At 54.6% G+C, this 21,137-nt stretch overlaps 2 protein-coding genes across 2 annotated transcripts in view; one reads left to right on the top strand and one right to left on the bottom strand.

Annotated features, from left to right (window-relative positions):
- The first annotated feature begins 1,355 nt into the window (after positions 1-1,355).
- On the top strand, positions 1,356-19,941 carry HK3 (hexokinase 3). Its single transcript, XM_025389344.1, has 19 exons — positions 1,356-1,413; positions 4,818-4,939; positions 9,480-9,642; positions 9,839-9,993; positions 10,087-10,206; positions 10,298-10,393; positions 11,261-11,360; positions 11,441-11,624; positions 12,126-12,281; positions 12,425-12,658; positions 13,249-13,544; positions 13,648-13,784; positions 13,863-13,982; positions 16,843-16,938; positions 17,108-17,207; positions 18,681-18,864; positions 18,965-19,120; positions 19,276-19,509; positions 19,594-19,941. Exons 2-19 carry the CDS (start codon positions 4,844-4,846, stop codon positions 19,736-19,738), a joined length of 2,772 nt encoding a protein of 923 aa, XP_025245129.1. The 5' UTR covers positions 1,356-1,413; positions 4,818-4,843; the 3' UTR covers positions 19,739-19,941.
- The window catches only part of UNC5A (unc-5 netrin receptor A), a 67,623-nt gene continuing 66,397 nt past the window's right edge, over positions 19,912-21,137 (bottom strand). Inside the window, exon 15 of the mRNA XM_025389345.1 lies at positions 19,912-21,094. Within this exon, the coding sequence (XP_025245130.1) occupies positions 20,929-21,094 (166 nt within the window). The 3' untranslated portion in view covers positions 19,912-20,928. The remainder of the gene's footprint in view (positions 21,095-21,137) is intronic.

The following is a 21,137-nucleotide window of genomic DNA, read 5'->3' as shown; positions in this document are numbered from 1 at the left end:
AAGCTCAGCCATCCTTCTCCCTCCACTGGCCTTGACCCAGACTTTCCCTGGCATTCTGACTAGGGAACCAGGACCCCTGCTTCTGGGGTCTGGACACAGACCTTCCAGAAACACAGATGAAGAGCCCTGGCAATGCTTGTCAGGGGCGTATCCTCACCCTGGCTCAAGAAATTGCAGGCTGTCAGCATGAATCACAGCTGGGTCTTTCATATTCAGTTCCACATTCTCCTCTCCCCACTGAACAAAGTGGAGAGGGACTGGGATCCCAGGCTAGGCGGGATGCTATGTTGTTTGTGACAGCCACTCTACCCTCCGCCACCCCATCCCCCACTTCCCTGCCTTTCACAGCCTATTTGCCTGGTTGGTACCCAGTAAACTTCACAGCAGGACTGATGTTTGCCATGTTTCCAGGCCTCTTCATGCCACTACTGATAGAGGAGCCACCATCCCTGGTCTCCATCCTGATGTCATGTGGAGGTCTTCTACTATCTGTGGATAATGATAGAGTTACTGCTGACAAGGCAGCCTGAAGCTTTAAAGTGTATCCATGCGTTCAACAAAGATTGTTGCAGGCTGTCTGGTATTCTACGTTGGTGCCCCAAGGTTCTGTGCCTTTGAGGGGAAATTTCCGCAGAGAGACAGTTTGTTGGCCAATAGCTCCACAGCAGCCTAACACTCCCCTTCTCCTTCCAGTAAAGAAGACCTACCGTGTGAACCTACTCTCCCTGCTCAGCCTACAGACTAAAGTCCAGACTCTGCAGTCTGCCTGTCACCTCCTCTCCCACCATATATCCCCGCTTTGGTGTATCCTCTTCAGGCGCCTGGAGCTGCACCTCATTCCATGAAGGCACCTGTATGTGTGTGTGATTTATGGTTGTGTACGTGCTCTCCACTTGGTCAAGGACCACTTTTGTCAGCATACTGTTCTTTCTTCAAGGCTCAGCTTCTTCAGCTAGCCCTGCCCACTTTCTGCAGAGTCAGCCCCTTCCTCTTGTGCTCCCACATTGCTTCTTGCTCAAAAGTACTTACCATAACCTTCCCAGGCCCAGCTCCTTCCAGGGGCGAGCCACCACCTCAAAACTCATTTTATTTGCAAAATAAATAGCCCTCAGCATTGTAGAGGGAATGGCCCAAAACCTTAGACCCAGTTCAAGGCTCCACTTTGCGGTGATCATCTTGCTCAAGTTTTCACCACAGCCTTGCCTAGCCTGGGCTACTCTTAGGGCAGGCCTGGAAGGAAGTGCAGCTTCCTGAATTAGCTGATGTTTGGTAAGTGGTGGTGGAGGAAAAGGGTGGGGCTTGAGGATATTATAACTCAGGTCACCCCTGAATGTCACTTTTGGTCATTGGGGTGCCTCATATTGCCAGACAAGAGCTCAGACCTGAGGAGAGTGGCCAGCTTCTGTGTCCCAGGTAAGTGCCTCGGTCTGATTACTGCCTGCTCCTTCCGCACCGTCTTGTCCTCATCCCTCCTGTTTGGCGCACGCCAGGGGAAGTGGACACTGGAAAGATTAAGCCAGCTGGTTCTCTTGCTTTGTTTTTGAGACGGGTTCTCTCTCTCTGTCACCCAGACTGGAGTGCAGTGGCACAATCGGCTCACTGCAGCCTCAATCTCCTGGGCTCAAGTGATCCTCCCACCTCAGCCTCTGGAGTACCTGAGACTACAGGCACACATGACCACACCCAGCTAATTTTTGTTTTTTTTTTTTTTTGTAGCGATGACATTTTGCCATGTTGCCCAGGCTAGTCTCAAATTCCTGGGCTCAAGCAATCTGCCCGCCTAAGCCTCCCGAAGTGCTGGGATTACAGGTGCAAGCCACCACACCCAACCTGCCAGCTGGTTCTTGATGGCAGCTCCCAACATTAGCAGAGGTCCCTGGGGTACTTTTCAGGAGGAAAACTCACTTCACGTAGCCCATTCAGCTAAGGGAAGCCAAAGGGCCCTTAGTCCAACAGACCCTGGGCTCTGTGGATACTGCAGTGAAGGAGACTTGACCCTCCCTACAGGGAATCTCAGATGGAAGAGACAGAGCTGAATACCTTTACCTAGCATATAAATATTAGAGCTACTTGGGGATTACGTCACAGATTTTGTCATGTAAAAATGCTGAATAAATATCGAATGGATGAGGGAATGAATGAGTGAGTGAATGAATAAATGAACTAGCTGGGCCTTGAAAGGAGGCCACGTGTGTAGCCCTTGGTCCTTTTCAAAGGTAATTGCCCCAGTTACCTCATTTTATCCTTGAAATAGACCTGTAGCATAGAACAAGCATTCCACACCCCTATTTGGCAGATTCGGAAACTCAGCATAGGTATGTAAGGTTTCGGGGAGATTTATCAGAAGCTGATTTGTTGCTTTATTAAATAAGAAAAGGCCGGGCGCGGTGGCTCAAGCCTGTAATCCCAGCACTTTGGGAGGCCGAGACGGGAGGATCACGAGGTCAGGAGATCGAGACCATGCTGGCTAACACAGTGAAACCCCGTCTCTACTAAAAATACAAAAACTTAGCCGGGCGAGGTGGCAGGCGCCTGTAGTCCCAGCTACTCGGGAGGCTGAGGCAGGAGAATGGCGTGAACCCGGGAGGCGGAGCTTGCAGTGAGCTGAGATCCGGCCACTGCACTCCAGCCTGGGTGACAGAGCGAGACTCCGTATCAAAAAAAAAAAAAAAAAAAAATTAAATAAGAAAAAACTACCCACTCCCCTTCCTTCCAATTTTAGAAAGGCACATTAGCACATACCTATACCAGACCCCGTGCCAGCCATGAGTGCAGAGGTGGTCAAGTTGGGTGAGGTAAAGAGGTGAAGAAACTAGAAGCAGAGGTATCAGTTAGGAGGCCGTTGTAATAATCAGGCAGGAGGATGGTCTGGTGCAGTGGCTGTGGGAATGGGGAGGAGGGGATGCCCAGGAGAGCTCTTAGAGAGCCTGAGATCCAATTACATAGAGGAGGTGAGGGTCAGGGATGCATGCAGGCAACCCAAATGGCCGTGTGAGTGAGCACACTTCGATGTCTCCAGGCAAGGTGGAGAACAGAAGAGCTTTGTGGGGGAAAGGTGATGGAAAAATGAGTATGGCTTTGTTGAATTTGAGGAGCTTCTCCACCATCCAGATAGTGATGTCTCACAGACCATTGGGACTTAGGATTTGGCTGAGGCCAAAGGTAGATTTGGGAGCCCTGAAACAGCTATTAATGAAACCTTGGGGATGGGTGAGATAAAGGGAGTGTGGGGGAAGGGCACGACCAGAAACTTGGGAACCCCATTGTTTGAAGGAAGAGAAATTACTGATGAAGACTACGAGAGACTCAGGAAGGAGACCTAGGAGAGACTGGCTGTGAAAGCTAAGGGCAGGGAAAATTCTGTAGCAAAGAGAATGACTAGTGGCTTTGCATGTGAGAGAGGGCAGTAAAGGTGGGGGCTGAGGAAAAGGCTTGGGATTGGGCAGTTAGGAGGTCACGAGTGACCATGTGGAGAGGGCAAATTAGTGAGTGTAATGGGAGTAGGCAAGGAGGGGAGTGCAGGGGTGGGAAGGTACTGTGTTTCCAGAAGTTCTGCTGTTGCAGGGAAGAGAGGTAAAGTGACTCAGTGGACAGATGTCTCTTCCCATACTGGACCCTCTGCTGTGTTTCCCTTTTCCCCACCCCTAAAGAGCACCTGACTCACTGAAGGCTCCCTTGGGACTACGGGAACAGCAACACCACCTCCAGCTCGGATGAGCGAAGTATGACATTTCTACAGTTCTTTACAGTGTGCAAAGGACCACTCACTCCTTTAATCCTCCCAAGAACTTAGCTTTCCATGTTAGAAGAGGAAATGGAGACTCACAGAGTTTCAGTTCAGATTCAGCTACATAAATCTGAATGCACATCTGAGCAAGTTCCTTTGCTCTCATGATCTCATGTGCCCCACACAGCCCTTTAATACATGTTGGTCCCATTTCACAGATGAAAAGCCTAAAGGTTGAGAGATGCGGTGAAGCTGCCTTGTGGAGAGCAGGGTCCCCACCTCTGAGCACAGGGCTCTTTCTGCTCTGCATCACTGCACTGTTAAAACCCCCCTGGTTTATGTCGCACATTACATCTCATAAAGCATTTCCCCAGGTGTTACTCTATTTAGCGCTCACAACAACCTTGTGAGGGTAGATAATATTTCCTCCTGTTTTACGGATGGAAGCTGAAATTCAAAGAAGTCATAAATGACTTGCCCAAGGTCACATCACTTGTGAAACCCCTTTCTGAAGCACAGATCCACCCCTGTCCATGACCCCTGTTGCCTTCAGGAGGAAATTCACGCGCCTTAGCCTGGCACAACGGCTGTCCCTAGTCCAGCCTGCCTGCCTCTCTGGCAGGTCTTTGCTCCCTTCTTTGTTCCAAGCCTCTAGCATGTCCCTGACCTCCCAACCACAGCAGCATGTCCATCTATTACATGTGGCCATCTCACCCACTGCCTGTGCTAATCATACTGTGATTGTTGATGAGACTGAGGTCCCTGAGGGCAGGGCCTAGGTCTGCTTCACCTGTACCGCAACGTCCAGCATAGCAGGCATCAGGAACTGGTGAATGTCAATGAATGACAGAATTAATGAACAGCATTTGGACTGAAATCAGCCTTTCCAGTGTTCTCTCGTTTCACATGCTTGTGAAAAACAAGGGCCTTCTGGTTGACTGCTACAGGATCTTTGATGGTCGCAGGTTCTGGAGTCTGCTCCCAGCTTCCTTCCTGGTCCCCTTCAGAAGGAAGGAAGTTGGTCTGGGTTACAGACTCCTAGGGCCTGTAGAGTAAATGGTTGACCCAGGTTATCCCTTTTCTACTGTAGGTGGCCAGCCTCCACTGTGGAAGCTCATGGACTCCGTTGGATCTGCAGGGTTGCGGCAGGGGGAAGAAGCCCTGAGTTACCCTGAGGAGGGCTTGCCCGGGCCCTCAGACAGCTCAGAGCTGGTAAGTTCAGCACTGGGTTCCTGTTTCATGCTTGTTCAAGGCCATCAAGAGCTGCGTGACTGAAGCTGCCATGGGGCCCTGGGCTCTCACCCATGCAGCCCCTTTCCACCAAGCTTTTCATATCTGAGCTGGTAACGATCTCTTTTCAGGCTCCAAAACAACTGCAAGGTTGGGATGATCATCTTACAGGTGATGAAAAGGGACATAGAGAAGTGATATGACTTGAGTTTAAGACATGACAGGAGCTCGAGCTGAGGTGTTTCAACTCCAAACATATCACTTTTGCCACCTTGCCACACAGGTGCTGCTCCCGCCCCAAGTGGGTTGACACAGTCTAGAGTGGACCTTCCCAGGATTATCTGGTCAAAAGCTGTGTTCTTGAGACCTTTCCCGCCTCTCCAGTTCCTCTTGCATGTTTCCCTCAACGTAGCCACTATAATCAGGCACACAGATGATTTTAGTGCCAAACTCATGCCTGAGGCTTGCTCAGAAGTGAGTTTCTCCTTTTTCTGTCATCTTGACCAAGATTTAGAAGTTGTCTCATACCACACCCTTGAGCAGGAAACTCTTTTGTAAGCCATTTCTTATCTCTTAGTCTCTGTTTCCTCATCAGGAAAATGGAGGAAAATAAAATCTAATACTCCCCACCCCCGAAGGCTAATGGAGATAAAGGACTTGCCTATGGCTGGACACGGTGGCTCACGCCTGTAATCTCAGCACTTTGGGAGGCCAAGGCGAGTGGATCACCTGAGGTTCAAGAGTTCAAGACCAGTCTGGTCAACATGGTGAAACCCTGTCTCTACTAAAAATACAAAATTAGCTAGGCATAGTGGTGCATGCTTGTAATCCCAGCTACTCAGGAGGCTGAGGCAGGAAAATCGCTTGAACCTGGGAGGCAGAGGTTGCAGTGAGCTGAGATTGTGGCACTGCACTCGAGCCTGGGCAACAAGAGCAAAACTCCATCTAAAAAAAAAAAAAAAAAAAGGCCAGGCGCGTTGGCTCACGCCTGTAATCCCAGCACTTTGGGAGGCCGAGGTCAGGAGATCGAGACCATCCTGGCTAACACGGTGAAACCCCATCTCTACTAAAAAATACAAAAAATTAGCTGGGTGTGGTGGCGGGTGCCTGTAGTCCCAGCTACTCGGGAGGCTGAGGCAGGAGAATGGTGTGAACCCAGGAGGCGGAGCTTGCAGTGAGCCAGGATTGTACCACTGCACTCCAGCCTGGGCGACAGAGCAAGATTCTGTCTAAAAATAAATGAATGAATGAATGAATAAATAAGTAAATAAATAAATAAATAAACAGGACTTGCATAGAGGAGGTGCCCACTAACGGGTTCTTGAGTCATTCTCTGTGGTTTCTTTAGTTTTCTGGCATGTTCTGACATCCACTTGACTAGGCTTGTTGCCCAGATTGTGGGGGTGTTACCCCTCGCTTCATTTCATGCTCCCACTTCCCCCTTGTCCAACCAGTGCCCCAGACCCTGCTGCAGACAGTTCTTCTGTGCCCAACCCACAGCCGTGCCTCAGGAATGAGAGCAGTGGCTGGGCCCCAGTGCCTGCTCAGCCAGGACTGGCTCTAGGGCCTGCTGTCATCTCCTCCCTCACTTCTCGCCCCTCCCTGCTGACACTCCTGTGCAGGCCCACGTTTGCCCTGCTGGCTCCATCACATACACCTGCGGTTGAAAGAATTCCCTTCGGCTTTGGGAGACTTCACAGGGACACCAAATTTCCCATGGTCCTGGACTCCCAACTCAGCACCATAGGCCTTACCCTGTGCTCCCCTTGCTATGACCTTAGGTTGAAAAAAGGTTAGTTAACCATGTGTGGTCAGTTCCCAGCCCCATCTCAGAGGCCCTTCCCGACCCCTTCCCCTAGGCTTCTCTTTGTCATCAGAGAGGTATGGAGTCAGGCTCTCCAGGCCAGGTGTGCTTTGTGCTCTGAGGACAGGGAGCTTGTGCTTCGCTGAGCATCTCCTACGTGTGGCGCTGTTCCTCCACTTCCGGTTTTCTGTCTTCTCCGTCCTCATGGCACCTCTGAGAAGTGGGTACTATTGTTCCTGTTAGATAGAGGGGTCACTTGCTCAGAGAGGTGAGGTGATGGGCCCAGGCCAGCAACACAGCAAGTTGGTGACAAGAGCCAGAGTTGAAACCACAGTGGACTTCACACGCTCTCTACTGCCTTTCTCCTTGCTCTTCTGGCAGAGGTCTCTCCCCGCTCTTCCTGGGGTGTCGGAGGTGGCTCCAATACCTTCTCTTGGCTTGTGTGTGCCTCACCGGGATCTGCCAGGGAAGTCCTCCTGTCTTTCTTGCAGTTCTGCTGTCTTCTAGTCTCTCCTCCTGAACATCTCAATGTGCCCAAGAGGAAAAGGAAGAAAAACAATTTGCCCAAGCCATTGACTTCTCCATGACTCTATTGTTTCCATGAAGCAATACTAAAACGCCCCTCCCATCCCAGCAGCACTTGGCACTTCCACATACATTACAGCCTTTAATTCTCATGCCACCACAACCATCCAATCAACAAATCCTGCTCCCAGCTGGTGCTCCTCGTGGCCCTGAGATGTAGCCTTGAGCAAGACATAGTCCCTGGCATTGGGGGACTTCCAAGTACTATTATTTTCTCAGTTTTGCACGAAGAGGTGACGGAGGCTCAGAGAGAGTGGGACTTTCCCAGGACCACAGAGCCAGAAAAAGGGAGTGCGAGGACCCAGGTGTAAGTTTTCTCAAGCCAGATCGTCTGGGGTTTCTTTCCAGCAACTTCCATCGGCCTTGGGTTCTTTTCAAGGGAACTTTCTAGGTTTTATAAAGCTTCACGTTGACGTGGAAACATCTCTGCAGTCAGACAGATATGGATTCAGATTCTCCCCTGCCTCTTCACAGCTGCTGGGCCAGGCAGCTGACTTGCCCTCTTGGAGCCTCCGTTTCCATGTTTCTAACACTTGGGTGGCTGGGGCTCAGAGGGGCAAGGCTGAGACCCCGCCTGTCCTGCAGCTCTTTGACTTTGCTGCCCACTGCCTGAGTTCCTGGATGCACAGCCTGTGAGCAAACAGGGTCTGTAGCTTCGCTTCAGCTTCTCTTTCCCTTGTCACCAGACTGGCCTGGTCAGGGTGAGGTAGAGTGGGCATGGGCACCCCTAGCATGCATGGCTGTTGGAAGCATGTGCTGTAAGGTGAACGTGTAAGTGGACATCTGGCACCCCAGTTAGGATGATTTGCCTCCTTAGGGATCTATTTCCCATTCTCTTCCTAAAGCAAGAGGTGGGACTGAGCTGTCCTTATCTCCCTCAAACGGCAGCCTCTCCTTCCAGCCTCTCCTCCCTGGAGGGGCCTTATTATCCAGGTGCCTGAGTTGTTATTTCACAGATAAGGGTCCAGTTTGGGGCAATAGGTCATTGAAATAGAACTCCCGTGTGACAGGAAGTGGGGGCTTTGGAAAGTCTGAGCCTGAGGAGGAGGAGGATGGAGTTGCTGGACTGTGACCCTTCAATGAATCCAGGGAGGCTGTCGGGGCTTCTTTGAAGGATGGGTGAGAGTCGTCTAGGGGAGGGTTTTGCTCACAGGAATGAGGTCCCTGGGGCTCTTAAGCTACTGGGCTTCTGGTGGAGTGAGAGCCTACGGTGTCCCGGCTTCTGCCTTCCTTGCCTTCTCACCTGCCCCTTCAGACGCTGATCCACCCCCACATCAGTCTTCCCCAAATCCATCCCCTCGCTCTTCCCCTGGATCTTCAAATGGCTTATTTATTCCCTTCCTTCATTTAGGTCACCTCCTCTGGGAAACCCTCTTGGACTCATATCTAAAAATACCTCTTTCTACCCTGGTCACTCTCTAATTTCTTATCCTGCACCCCACCTTTAATAGCCACCGTCACTACTGGAACCAAATTGTATGTTTATATGCTTAATTTCTGTCTCCCACCCTGGAATCTAAAGCATTTGTTGCTTCTTGGGTGGTTATGTGTGTGCAGTGCTTAGATTAGAGCTGGGTGCGTGGTGAGGGCTACAGCAATGTTTCAGGAAGGATGACCGAAGGAAAAAAGGACCATCCTCTGCATTGTGCTCTCCAAATGCTTTCGTGCTGGGCCTTTTCAGGCTTCAGAGTCTGAGAGTGGGTTAGGAGAGGGAAACACTTGAAGTTCGTTCGTGCATTTGTTTATTCTCTCATTCGTTCAACAACAACTCACTGAGAGACTCTTGCTGTGGGTCCTGGGGAACCAGAGAGCAATCATCTGCGGTACGACAGGAAGAAGGTCTTGCCAAACCCTGAATTCAAAGAAGAAGGGGGTAGGGTAGAGGATGCAGGGAGTTGAGAAGGAGCCGTGAGGTAATGGGGCAGGAGGAGGAAGAAGGTGGGTTGTCTTTCCAGGACAGAGCCTTCTGAGGAGGCCAGAGCTGGGTGCAGGCTGTTGGCAAGAGAGCCAGGGTGTATGAAGAGCCGAGAAGCGGGCTGGGCTGGGCAGGGCAGGCCTCTGCCTTGGTTGGAGCTGGGGAGTCTGGCTAACCCAGCAGTGCTCCTTCCCAGATGCTGGCCTGTTTCTCCCCAGGTGCAGGAGTGCCTGCAGCAGTTCAAGGTGACAAGGGCACAGCTACAGCAGATCCAAGCCAGCCTCTTGGGTTCCATGGAGCAGGCGCTGAGGGGACAGGCCAGCCCTGCCCCTGCGGTCCGGATGCTGCCTACATATGTGGGCTCCACCCCACATGGCACTGGTGGGTAGCATAGACTGAGATGCGTGGCCAGGCCTGGAAGAGGGTACTGATCTAGGGGAGGGAAATGTTCCTTATTACTGTCCCCCATCTCTATGGCTCCTTGACCAGACTTTGCAGGCCTTAGGAATTTGGGAAGTGGGCAGAGGGCTCTGGTCGTGCCAGCTGCATGCCTTTCTGTGACCTGCTTGCCCTCTAGAACAAGGAGACTTCATGGTGCTGGAGCTGGGGGCCACAGGGGCCTCACTGCGTGTTTTGTGGGTGACTCTAACTGGCATTGAGGGGCATAGGGTGGAGCCCAGAAGCCAGGAGTTTGTGATCCCCCAAGAGGTGATGCTGGGTGCTGGCCAGCAGGTAAGCACTCTCTGCCCAGCATCTGGGGTCTGGGGGCCTGGCTGGGCAGCTGGGGCTCAGATGGGCAAGGCTGAGCCCCCACCTCTCCTGCAGCTCTTTGACTTTGCTGCCCACTGCCTGTCTGAGTTCCTGGATGCGCAGCCTGTGAGCAAACAGGGTCTGCAACTTGGCTTCAGCTTCTCTTTCCCTTGTCACCAGACGGGCCTGGACAGGGTGAGGTGGAGTGGACATGGGACGCTGGGTGGAGGGTGGCTGCAGCCCCATGAAGGCCATCAGAGGAGTAACTCAGCTTCTCTACCTCCAGAGCACCCTCATTTCCTGGACCAAAGGTTTTAGGTGCAGTGGTGTGGAAGGGCAGGATGTGGTCCAGCTGCTGAGAGACGCCATTCAGAGGCATGGGGTGAGTGGAGGGAGGGGTGGCAGGAGGGGTGCCCATGCTGGCCTGGGCCTGGCACACATGTGTTGGGCCTAGGCTTCTGAAGAGCTGCTTTCCTTTTCTCTTCATGTCCTCCGTCCAGTTTAACCTCAGGTACATGTTGCTCCCATTCCCATTGTATAGGTTAAAAAACACTGAGGCTAAGAAAGGTCAAATAAATGTTCAGGGCCCGGGCAAACAAACATGAACAGACTTTGACCTCCTCCTCAAGGTTTTCACAGTCTAGAGGGGGACACATTCTAATAAAAGATTGTCCGCGTCAAGGAGTAGTGCGTGGACAACTCTGGGAGGACTATAGAGGAAGCACCGGCTCTTCGATCAGGGACTTGAAGGAAGAGTTTGCCTCCTTCAAGTCAGGCTGGGACTGGGGCAGAAGATCTAGTCTCAGAGAAGGCCACACACGAGAGTCTGGATGCTGGAGAAAGGCTGGTTCGTCTGGACTAACCCTCTGTGGCGAGAAGCCAGTGCTGGGAGGAACGGGCTTGGGGAGCCAGGCAGAATGACAGTGAGGCTGGGAAGGTGCAGTGTTCAAGGAGGTGCTCAGTCTCAGGAAACTCATCCTGGTCCTGGGAGATGCTGAGGGTGGACGTCACTGTGACCTGGGGGCCCGAGTTGGGGGTTAGGGAGGAGCTGAGGGTGAGATTGGAGGAAAAGCTCCTATAAAATGGAAGCCCAGAGCGTCTGTGGCACAAATGTGTGTGGCGTGCAGACATGTGTTTCCTGGACTCTATGTGTCTCTTCCAAAGCCAGGGCCCCAGCCCTGCCCATCCCTTGGATTCCCTGCTCTGACCACTCAGGCCAGCCTTGACCTCTGCCCTCTCCATCATCCAGGCCTACAACATCGACGTGGTTGCCGTGGTGAACGACACAGTGGGCACCATGATGGGCTGTGAGCTGGGAGCCAGGCCGTGTGAGGTTGGGCTAGTTGTAGGTGAGCCACAGACCATTTGTGATGACGGGTGGAGGGTGTGCTGCCTGGCGAGCAGGTCCTGACAGGTTCGTCTCTGCCAGACACGGGCACCAATGCATGTTACATGGAGGAGGCGCGGCACGTGGCAGTGCTGGATGAAGACCGGGGCCGCGTCTGTGTCAGCGTTGAGTGGGGCTCCTTCAGTGATGTTGGGGCGCTGGGGCCAGTGCTGACCACCTTCGACCACACCCTGGACCATGAGTCCCTGAATCCTGGTGCTCAGAGGTGCCCTGGTGGGGGGCCCTGACCTTTGGTTCCAGGCCCTATCTATGCTCTGCTCCCAACCCCTTCTGTTCCTGTTCTCAGGCCCTTAGGCCCCTCCCTGTCACTCTGAGGGTCTCCAGGGAGCAACCTGGGGCCCTGGCCAGGTTCAAAGAAGGAAGGGCCCAAAGTTCTAGAACCCAGAATTGTCAACCCTTGGTCCTCCCGATTCCTGACTCTGCCCTGCCCTGACAGGTTGGGGGTTGAGGGCTGGAAGTGGCGGAGCAAAGTGCTCTCTGCCGCCTTCTTCCTCTCCCCAAGGCTTTGGAATGTAACCTATGCCAGAGGGGGCGATGGGGTATAGGCATACACCCACCTGTCCTCTGGGAGGCCATTCGTTGCTTCTGGAGTCTCCAATTTGGGAGCCCCAAAGAAAAGAATCCTTCTTTGGGAATGCTTGGAGGTAGGACGAGGTGGACTGAGGGCTTAGAAAAGGCTTTGTCCAGCCACCCTTTCCACCTTCAGGTTTGAGAAGATGATTGGAGGCCTGTATCTGGGTGAGTTGGTGCGGCTGGTGCTGGCTCACTTGGCCCAGCGTGGGGTCCTCTTTGGTGGCGGCACCTCCCCTGCCCTGCTGAGTCGAGGCAGCATCCTCCTGGAACACGTGGCTGAGATGGAGGAGTGAGTGGGGGAGATGGTGGCTTACTGGGGGATTCTTGGCTTGGGGTAAGGGGAGGATACTCTGTCCCCAAGGTAGCCATAGGGCTTTAGTGGGATGGGGAGCTTCTGGGCTGAGCTCCAAACCACTTCTCTTTCCTCCCCAGCCCCTCTGCTGGGGCAGCCCGTGTCCGTGCTATCCTGCAGGACTTGGGCCTGAGCCCTGGGGCTTCGGATGTTGAGCTTGTGCAGCACGTGTGCGCGGCCGTATGCACGCGGGCTGCCCAGCTCTGTGCTGCCGCCCTGGCCGCTGTTCTCTCCCACCTCCAGCACGGCCGGGAGCAACAAACACTCCAGGTCGCTGTGGCCACCGGAGGCCGAGTGTGTGAGCGGCACCCCAGGTATTGTGGAAACATGATCCTCATGATTATGTGGCATGAGCACGTGTGTGTGATACACACCCAGAGGGTCCTCTGGGATCACGTCTGCAAGCCAGTGGACATGAAGGGCACTTAGGCAGAGGGAGGGCCAGTCTGAGCTATGGGAGGCCAGAAGACATCCAAGGACAGAAACAATGCTTCCTTTTGTGTGTGCAAGGGTAGAGGCCATGGGGACATTAGGGCTTATGGTTGGTGCACAGAACAGATTTAGAATTGAAGTGATAGGGGAGGCTGGGTATGGTGGTGCACGCCTGTAATCCCAACACTTTGGGAGGCTGAGGTGGGAGGATCATTTGAGCCTGGGAGTTTGAGGTTGCAGTAAGCCATGATCACTCCATGGCACTCTAGCTTGGGTGATGGAGTGAGACTCGGTATCTAGAAAAATTTTAAAAAGAAAAAAGTGATGGGGCCTTGGGCTTCAGGAGGCCTGAGGGGTCCGGGGCCAAGCTGGGCACACCTGTATGTGTCTGGGGGTCCAGGGCCAAGCCGGGCGCACCTGTGTGTGTCTGGGTGTCCAGGACCAAGCCGGGCGCACCTGTGTGTATCCATAGGTTCTGCGGCATCCTGCAGGGGACAGTGATGCTCCTGGCCCCGGAATGCGATGTCTCCTTCATCCCCTCTGTGGATGGTGGTGGCCGGGGAGTGGCGATGGTGACTGCCGTGGCTGCCCGTCTGGCTGCCCACCGGCGCCTGCTGGAGGAGACCCTGGCCCCGTTTCGGTTAAACCACGATCAGCTGGCAGCGGTTCAGGCACAGATGCGGAAGGCCATGGTCAAGGGGCTCCGAGGGGAGGCCTCCTCCCTTCGCATGCTGCCCACTTTTGTCCGGGCCACGCCTGACGGCAGCGGTAAGGACCTGGCCTGAGTGTGGGACCAAAACATGGGGTCACAGTGTGGGCTAGGGCTAGAGCCACAAGCACTATCCTGGCACTGAGGGTCTCTGCCCCACAGAGCGAGGGGATTTCCTGGCCCTGGACCTCGGGGGCACGAACTTCCGTGTCCTCCTAGTACGTGTGACCACAGGTGTGCAGATCACCAGCCAGATCTACTCCATTCCTGAGAGTGTGGCCCAGGGCTCTGGGCAGCAGGTACCCACAGCCTGAACCTTGGTGTCGGAGGTGGGGAAGGGCTGAGCAGTGCCTACGCCTGACCTGTCCTGCCCACAGCTCTTTGACCACATTGTGGACTGCATCGTGGACTTCCAGCAGAAGCAGGGCCTGAGTGGGCAGAGCTTCCCACTGGGTTTTACCTTCTCCTTCCCATGTAGGCAGCTTGGCCTGGACCAGGTGAGGGAGGGCCAAGAGAAGTGATTCCCAAGGGCCTCCTGCCCACATACCCTTCATGGAGTGGGCAGTGGGCAGGGGAAAAGGCTGGGTGGTGGTGGGGGCTGGGGTTGGTGGTGGTGGCAGCACTGCTGGGCTGGCCTTGCACACAGCCTCAGTTTCCCCAGACAGGGTAGGCCCAGGGTCAGGGTCTGAAGCATTCGGGAGCAGGTCAGGCCTAGACTGGGGTTGATCAGAGGACAGATCATCCATTCTAGCTATAGCACTGGTGTGTGGGCCTCAGGGTCCTGCGGGAACCAGCGTTTGTTCCTGTCTCTAGCAGGGGCTTGAAGTTGCTTGGGGTTTTTTTGGCCTCTCTCCTCCTCCTTTCTTCGTTTGTTTCCTTCTCAGTGCCTGGCTCGGTGGTGGGTGCATGACTAGGGTGGCAGAGGGCCAGGCATAGGCTGAGACACACATCCCTACTCAGCACACACTTTAGCTTGTCCTTACACAAGGATGAAGGACTTCTCAATGTGCACACCTGAAGCCTGTCACAGAAACAATACCTCCCGGGCCTCTGGTCCAAACTCCGGAATCTTCCTCTCAACATGCCCAGCTTCTGCTTGAAAGCCTCTTGCCAAGGAGCTCACTGCCCCTGAAGGCAACAGTTGCATTCTTAGACACCTGTGTTCAATGAAAAGCTTCATCTCACCTACTCCAACCAGCCTCCATGTGATTTTCACCCCCTACTCCTGCTCTGACCTCTCTCTGATATGCAAGAAATCACTCTGTCACCCAGGTTGGAGTGCAATGGCATGATCTTGGCTCACTCACTGCAGCTTCCACCTCCTGTGTTCAAGCGATCCTCCTGCCTCAGCCTCCCAAGTAGCTGGGACTACAGGCACATGCCAACATGCCCAGCTAATTTTTAGTAGAGACGGGGTTTCACCATGTTGGCCAGGCTGATCTAGAAATCTTGACCTCAGGTGATCCGCTCACCTCAGCCTCCCAAAGTGTTGGGATTACAGGCGTGAGCCGCTGCGCTGCACCTGCTGTGCAACTCTGTACTCTGCTTTCTTTTACACGGTGATCCTCTGGATGGTGCAGTGGGCCAGTCTTGCTGCTTGGCTGCTCTGCTCCAGGCTAAGCCTGCTCAGTCCTTTTGATTATTCCTTGTAAGATGTGAGAAGCAGGTGAGGCTCCATGTGCAAATCGGGGGTGGGGGTGGGGGCAAGAAATATAGTCTTATTAATTTTCTGTAACTGAACTTAATTTCTGTGCTGAAGGCCGGGCGTGGTGGCTCAGGTCTCCAGCACTTTGGGAGGCTGAGACGTGTGGATCACGAGGTCAGCGGTTCAAGACCAGCTTGGCCAAGATGCTGAAACGCCATCTCTACTAAAAATACAAAAATTAGCTGGGTGTGGCAGTGAGCGCCTGTAATTCCAGCTACTTGGGAGGCTGGGGCAGGAGAATCACTTCAACCCGGGTGGCAGAGGTTGCAGTGAGCCGAGATTGTGCCATTGCACTCCAGCCTGGGCGACAGAGCAAGACTCCGTCTAAAATAAAAACAAATGTTGGGCCCACATTCTTCTCAGGGGTGAAAACTTAACCAGTGTGGGGATTGCCTTCCCCAGTAGCCCCCTTGGCTCTGCAGCAGCCTCTGCTGTGCAGAATTTGCAGCGATGTAGGGACACAGGGAGGTGCCTCGGGCCCTGCTCTCTGGGCACTTCCCTCTGCCACGTTCTCTCTTGAGTCTCGACACCTTCCTGGGCATTACCTGGGGAAGGAGGGCAGGGGCCTCTTCTGTTCTCAGATTTCTCAGATCCCTTCTGAACAGGAGTTCAGCCCAGCGGGGAGGGCATAGGACACCTGTCTCAGGAAGCCATCAGCAACCTGGCTCTGACGTCCCCCTTTGCCTACCCTTCTGCATTCTAGGGGTAGCAGCCCACACAGGGGCTATTACTCATCATCTGGTCTCTCTCAAACGGCTTCTTTCTCTCAAACATTCTTTCTCTCATTCTATCACATTCTCTGCTTTCTGTTTTTGAGACAATGAGCCTATAACAATTTAAAAAAAGGAATAAAAGGACATATTATTGGAGGAAAATGTTGGTTACTATTTCTAAAATCTTCTGCCCCAAGGATTTCCTGACCTACCCTCCGTGCTCCTCCTCTGAGCAAAGCAGTAATTTTCTCCCAACAGCTGTAGACTAATTCCTGCTCCCCCTGCCCCCTCCCTCACAGGACGCACACTCAGAAAACAGCACTCCTTTCCAGGTACCATCGAGCCCTGTGTCACTAAGTTCTAAGTCCCTTTTCTCACAATCCAGGAACTCTGCCTTCATCCTGCCCAGGGCCTGGGTTCTGGCTTTTCCATTCCTCCTCCCCTTGTGTTTGGAACACTCGAGTGACTCACCCATTGACACAGCTCTATCCTTGAAGCTGAGAATTCCTTCCTCTCGAGTAACTTGGAGTTCTTTCTGAAAGGGTGGGATCTGCTGTCATCTGGGCCTCTGAGCCTTCTCTGTCCTCCCGTTTCACACACAGCACTCACTTTACCAGCTCTGTTCATTCCTAACCCAATTACAAAGGGCCATTCCTTCTGGGCAAACGTCTTAAAATGGCCAGACCCTCTGACCGTCTGGAACTAATAATGGAAAATGTAGGTTAGATGGTTATTAATAGGTTTTTGAACACCGAAAGCCTCCTGGGGAGTAGGGAGCAGGCAGAGGGCAAGGCCTTCAACCATACAGCAAAGTAGGCAAGGAATTGTGCTTGGGGAGGGTGGAAATCTTAGGCTTGTGATGGATGCAGGCTTTGCGGAGGCAGAGTGAGCCTGAAGGGGCCTCCAGCTTCCTGCCACTTCCTCTTGTTCTCACCCCAGGGCATCCTCCTGAACTGGACCAAGGGTTTTAATGCATCAGACTGTGAGGGCCAAGATGTCGTGAATCTGTTGCGGGAAGCCATCGCGCGCAGACAGGTAGGAGCCTGTTCTAGGGGTGCTTTGGGGCTGTGGCAGCCCTTGAGGGGAGCAAAGAGTCTCCTGGTTTCTGAGCGGGGAGCCCTCTGCGGTAGAGACCTCTGGGTCCGGTGCTGGTTGCTGTGACGACCGCGTTGCCCAGCAACTAGCAGCATCCTTTTGTGTGCAGGCAGTGGAGCTGAATGTGGTTGCCATTGTCAATGACACGGTGGGGACCATGATGTCCTGTGGCTATGAGGACCCCCGTTGCGAGATAGGCCTCATTGTCGGTGAGGAGGGCCCTGCCCTTTCATGCCCCTACTGCTTGGCAATTTGCTGCCTTCTGTGGATTCCTCCGCTTGGATGTTTCCTTGGCGTTGGGGATGTAGGATTGCTCTGGTCTGACCCAGTGGGGCTCTGGAACAATCTCGGGCTGGCAGTCTAGAGCTTGGGTGTTTAGTCCAGCTCAGTGACTGACTCATGGTCATTTAAGCTCTCTGAACTTCAGTTTGCCATCTGATAAATGAATCTGAGCTTTGGAGTTGTACAGATTTGGGTGGAAATACTAGCTTTGTGTTTCCACCTGTGTGACCTTGGGCAAGTCACCAGAGCCTCAGTTTCCTCATCTCTAAGACAGAGATAAGAATAACAATGCCTGTCTCAAGGCATCATGAGGATGAAATGGGAGGGGACAAAATATAGCATGGTCCCTGGCTCACGGCACACACCTGGTGTTTGGAGCTGGGCGGGGGCAGGGAAGCAATGAGCAGTGAAGGTCCTTCAGACAGTCCAAGATTCCGTCCTTACTGAGCTCCTGCCCTGTGTCCACAGGGGACTGGACAGAGGAACAGGAAGACACATAAAACAAGAGGCAATTTCTGCCTTCTCAGAGCTGACCACTCAGCAAGGGTTAAGCCCAGAACAACACGCGGTGGTCAGAGAGTGACTCGATTCTACACGTGGGCAGCAGCGTACAGTTAGGCACTTAGGAGAGGCATGCCCAGGTTGCTGTGGGCATAAACAGCTGGACAGAGGAACTCCAGGTGGGGCCAGCAAGGAGCCCACCTGCCTGGAGCTGAAGCTGTGTCAGGGAGAGGAGGGAGACGCCCTCATTCAGGGTGCGCCCTTTGCCCGGAATGCCTTTTCCTTTCTGTGCTTCTTGGGTTCGGTCACTTCCTCTCTGTTGCTTTCCTGACCCTGTTGGCAGAGACTTGCCCCGTGGTCTGGGCTCCCACGATGCTCTCCTTGGTGCTTTCACAGGGACACAGAGGCTCCGTCAGAGCTGGCTATTCGTTGCCTGACCTCTGGCCAGACTGTGGGGCTCCTCATCTCTGATTTCTCTGTGTCCCCTGTTCCTGGTCCAGCACCTCTTAGTTGGAATAAGGGCCTGGCAGGCCAGTCCAGGGAGCTTCGGCCTCTCAACCGCAGAGAGCTGGGGACGAGGACGGGGGATGTCACATGTCTCCCAGGGGAATGACAGGACAGCTGGGCATTGTAGGAGCACTTGGGGGTGGCATGGTGGATGCACTTATGGTGATGTTGGTGGGAAAGGCAGTGAAGGTCCCCAGGGCTTGGAACTGGCAGGGTCTGCACGAGGGATGTCTGGGAGGAAGGAGGACCAGGACTAGGGACAGGCTGTGAGCATGAGGAGACGGAGAGGTAGAGAGAATGAGCCCGAATGTTGCCATCTCGGTATAGGAAGTACTCAGAGGGTCCTTGTCCGCATCAATAAGTAGCTTCCACGTTATCTGGCCTCTCTGCAGGAACCGGCACCAATGCCTGCTACATGGAGGAGCTCAGGAATGTGGCGGGCGTGCCTGGGGACTCAGGCCGCATGTGCATCAACATGGAGTGGGGTGCCTTTGGGGACGATGGCTCTCTGGCCATGCTCAGCACCTGCTTTGATGCAAGTGTGGACCAGGCGTCCATCAACCCCGGCAAGCAGAGGTGTGGGCTGGGCCCAGGCAGTGGTGGCTGGTCATGACTGGTGCTGGGGACTGTGGCCGGGGGGGCCTTCTGCCCTGTGAGCACACACATGTTCGTGCAGGTTTGAAAAGATGATCAGCGGCATGTACCTGGGGGAGATCGTCCGCCACATCCTTTTACATTTAACCAGCCTTGGCGTTCTCTTCCGGGGCCAGCAGACCCAGCGCCTTCAGACCAGGGACATCTTCAAGACCAAGTTCCTCTCTGAGATCGAAAGGTGCCTGAGGCCTACACTGCCTCCCCTACTTCAGGGAGTATTTCTGTCCACTGTGGGGGATTGCTGGCCATGGGTGGTGGCGAGATCCGCTCTGGAGGATGACGTGGTAGAAGTCATGACCGCCTCTCTGTGCTCTCTTCCTTCCTGGCCCCCAGCGACAGCCTGGCCCTGCGGCAGGTCCGAGCCATCCTAGAGGATCTGGGGCTGCCCCTGACCTCAGATGATGCCCTGATAGTGCTAGAGGTGTGCCAGGCCGTGTCCCAGCGGGCTGCCCAGCTCTGTGGGGCGGGTGTAGCTGCTGTGGTGGAGAAGATCCGGGAGAACCGGGGCCTGGAAGAGCTGGCAGTGTCTGTGGGGGTGGATGGAACGCTCTACAAGCTGCACCCGCAGTGAGTCTGGGTGTGCGGGCTGGGGAGGGAGGTGTGGCTAGGTGGGGCTGGTGGCCTGGGCTCACCTCAGTCCTCCCCTCACAGCTTCTCCAGCCTGGTGGCAGCCACGGTGAGGGAGCTGGCCCCTCACTGTGTGGTCACGTTCCTGCAGTCAGAGGATGGGTCCGGCAAAGGTGCAGCCCTGGTCACCGCTGTTGCCTGCCGTCTTGCACAGTTGACTCGTGTCTGAGGAAATCTCCAGGCTGAGGAGGCTCCACCGCAGCCTTGCTGGACCTGGGTCGGGGTCTGCTTGTTTCCCAGCCAGGCCCAGCCACCCAGGATTCCGGGGACATCCCATGTGTGACCCCTCTGCGGCCATTTGGCCTTTCTCCCTGGCTTTCCCCGAGAGAAGTAGCACTCAGGTTAGCAATATATATATATAATTTATTTACATTCACGTCCAATAAAATCCCTATGCGCCCCGGCGGCCGGGCAAGGCTGTGTACATAAGGCCAAGTGTAAGTGCGTGAATGCACTTAAGACAAAGTCAGGACACGAGCTTCACATGACAGGCCCCGCGTGGGGCACCAGCCAGCCCTGGGGACGGGTACACCACGCCACACACACTCGCCACTGTACAGCCCGGGACTCCCATTGCATATTCACAGGCCCCGCCGGGCAGGGCACCTCGAGGCTAGGGGAGGGGCAGGGGCAGGGAGGAGCCGTGGGGTGTCCCTGGGTGGGTGGAGAGAGGGCAGCACGTGAGAGGCAAATATGCACCGACACTGGGCGTGAGACGTGAGCAGCCTCAGGTGTACAGCATGAGATGTGTGTGGTGGGGGGTGTCTGCATGACCCGGGAGGGGGGTGTGTGTGAGATGAGCACACGAGGCATGCGTGGCATGTACTCGTGTGGTGGTCATGTGCCTGAATCCAGGGGCTAACCCCTGTCCGGCTGTGGCCCTCGGTCCTGCAGGCTTGGAGCAGGGCCCCTCAGACGTGCCCCTACCCAGCAGGCACAGAAATGTTTGCATAAGGTCCAGCTCAGGCAGGAGCTCCGGGGTCCTGGCCCAGGCCCAGTGTGTGCGTGCATGGCCGTGTGTATGCGGGGCCCCTGGAGAGGGACGGGAGGAGAGGTAGCATCACACGCACATACACACACACACAGATGGGCTGGGCCTGGCTCAGGCTCCAGGCACTGTCCATCCTGGGCCCTGGGGCCGAGTGTGAGCAGGTGGCAGTGCCAGCCTGGCTAGGCAGGCCATGGAGAGGTGGGAATTTGGGCAGGGTCTGAAGGACCAGCATTAAGGGACAACTTTGGCCGGGAGGGGGCCTGTCCGAGCAGCTCTCCCCGGGGTGGGGAAGGGCCCCTGTCCGGCTTCTGCCTGTCCTTGGTGGGTGCCAAAGCTGGTGAGAGTGTAGGCGTTGGGCCTGGCCGGCCTCAGCACTCGGCCTCCGACACTGTGAAGAGGCCAGCGTCTGGCTGGCCCAGTCCGGCTACTGCTGCAGCCAGCTGGCTGAGGTTGCCGTTGGGGAAGTGCCGCGCCTCCCACAGGTTGAGGATCATGGCTGTGGGGCTGGGCTTGGAGGCAAAGAAGCTGAGATGGCTGTGGAGGGGAAGGGGCCGTCAGCAGCCTGGCCTGGCCCCAG

This window comes from Theropithecus gelada, chromosome 6 (assembly GCF_003255815.1).
Source record: "Theropithecus gelada isolate Dixy chromosome 6, Tgel_1.0, whole genome shotgun sequence".
NCBI classification, from domain to species: domain Eukaryota; kingdom Metazoa; phylum Chordata; class Mammalia; order Primates; family Cercopithecidae; genus Theropithecus; species Theropithecus gelada.
This window is presented reverse-complemented; position numbering and strand designations above follow the sequence as displayed.

Coding starts and splice junctions, on each gene's coding strand:
- HK3 (XM_025389344.1), top strand. CDS start 4,844: ATGGACTCCGTTGGATCTGCAGGGTTGCGGCAGGGGGAAGAAGCCCTG. Junction 9,643..9,838: donor CTCCACCCCACATGGCACTG/GTGGGTAGCATA, acceptor CTTGCCCTCTAG/AACAAGGAGACTTCATGGTG. Junction 16,939..17,107: donor AAGCCATCGCGCGCAGACAG/GTAGGAGCCTGT, acceptor TTTTGTGTGCAG/GCAGTGGAGCTGAATGTGGT.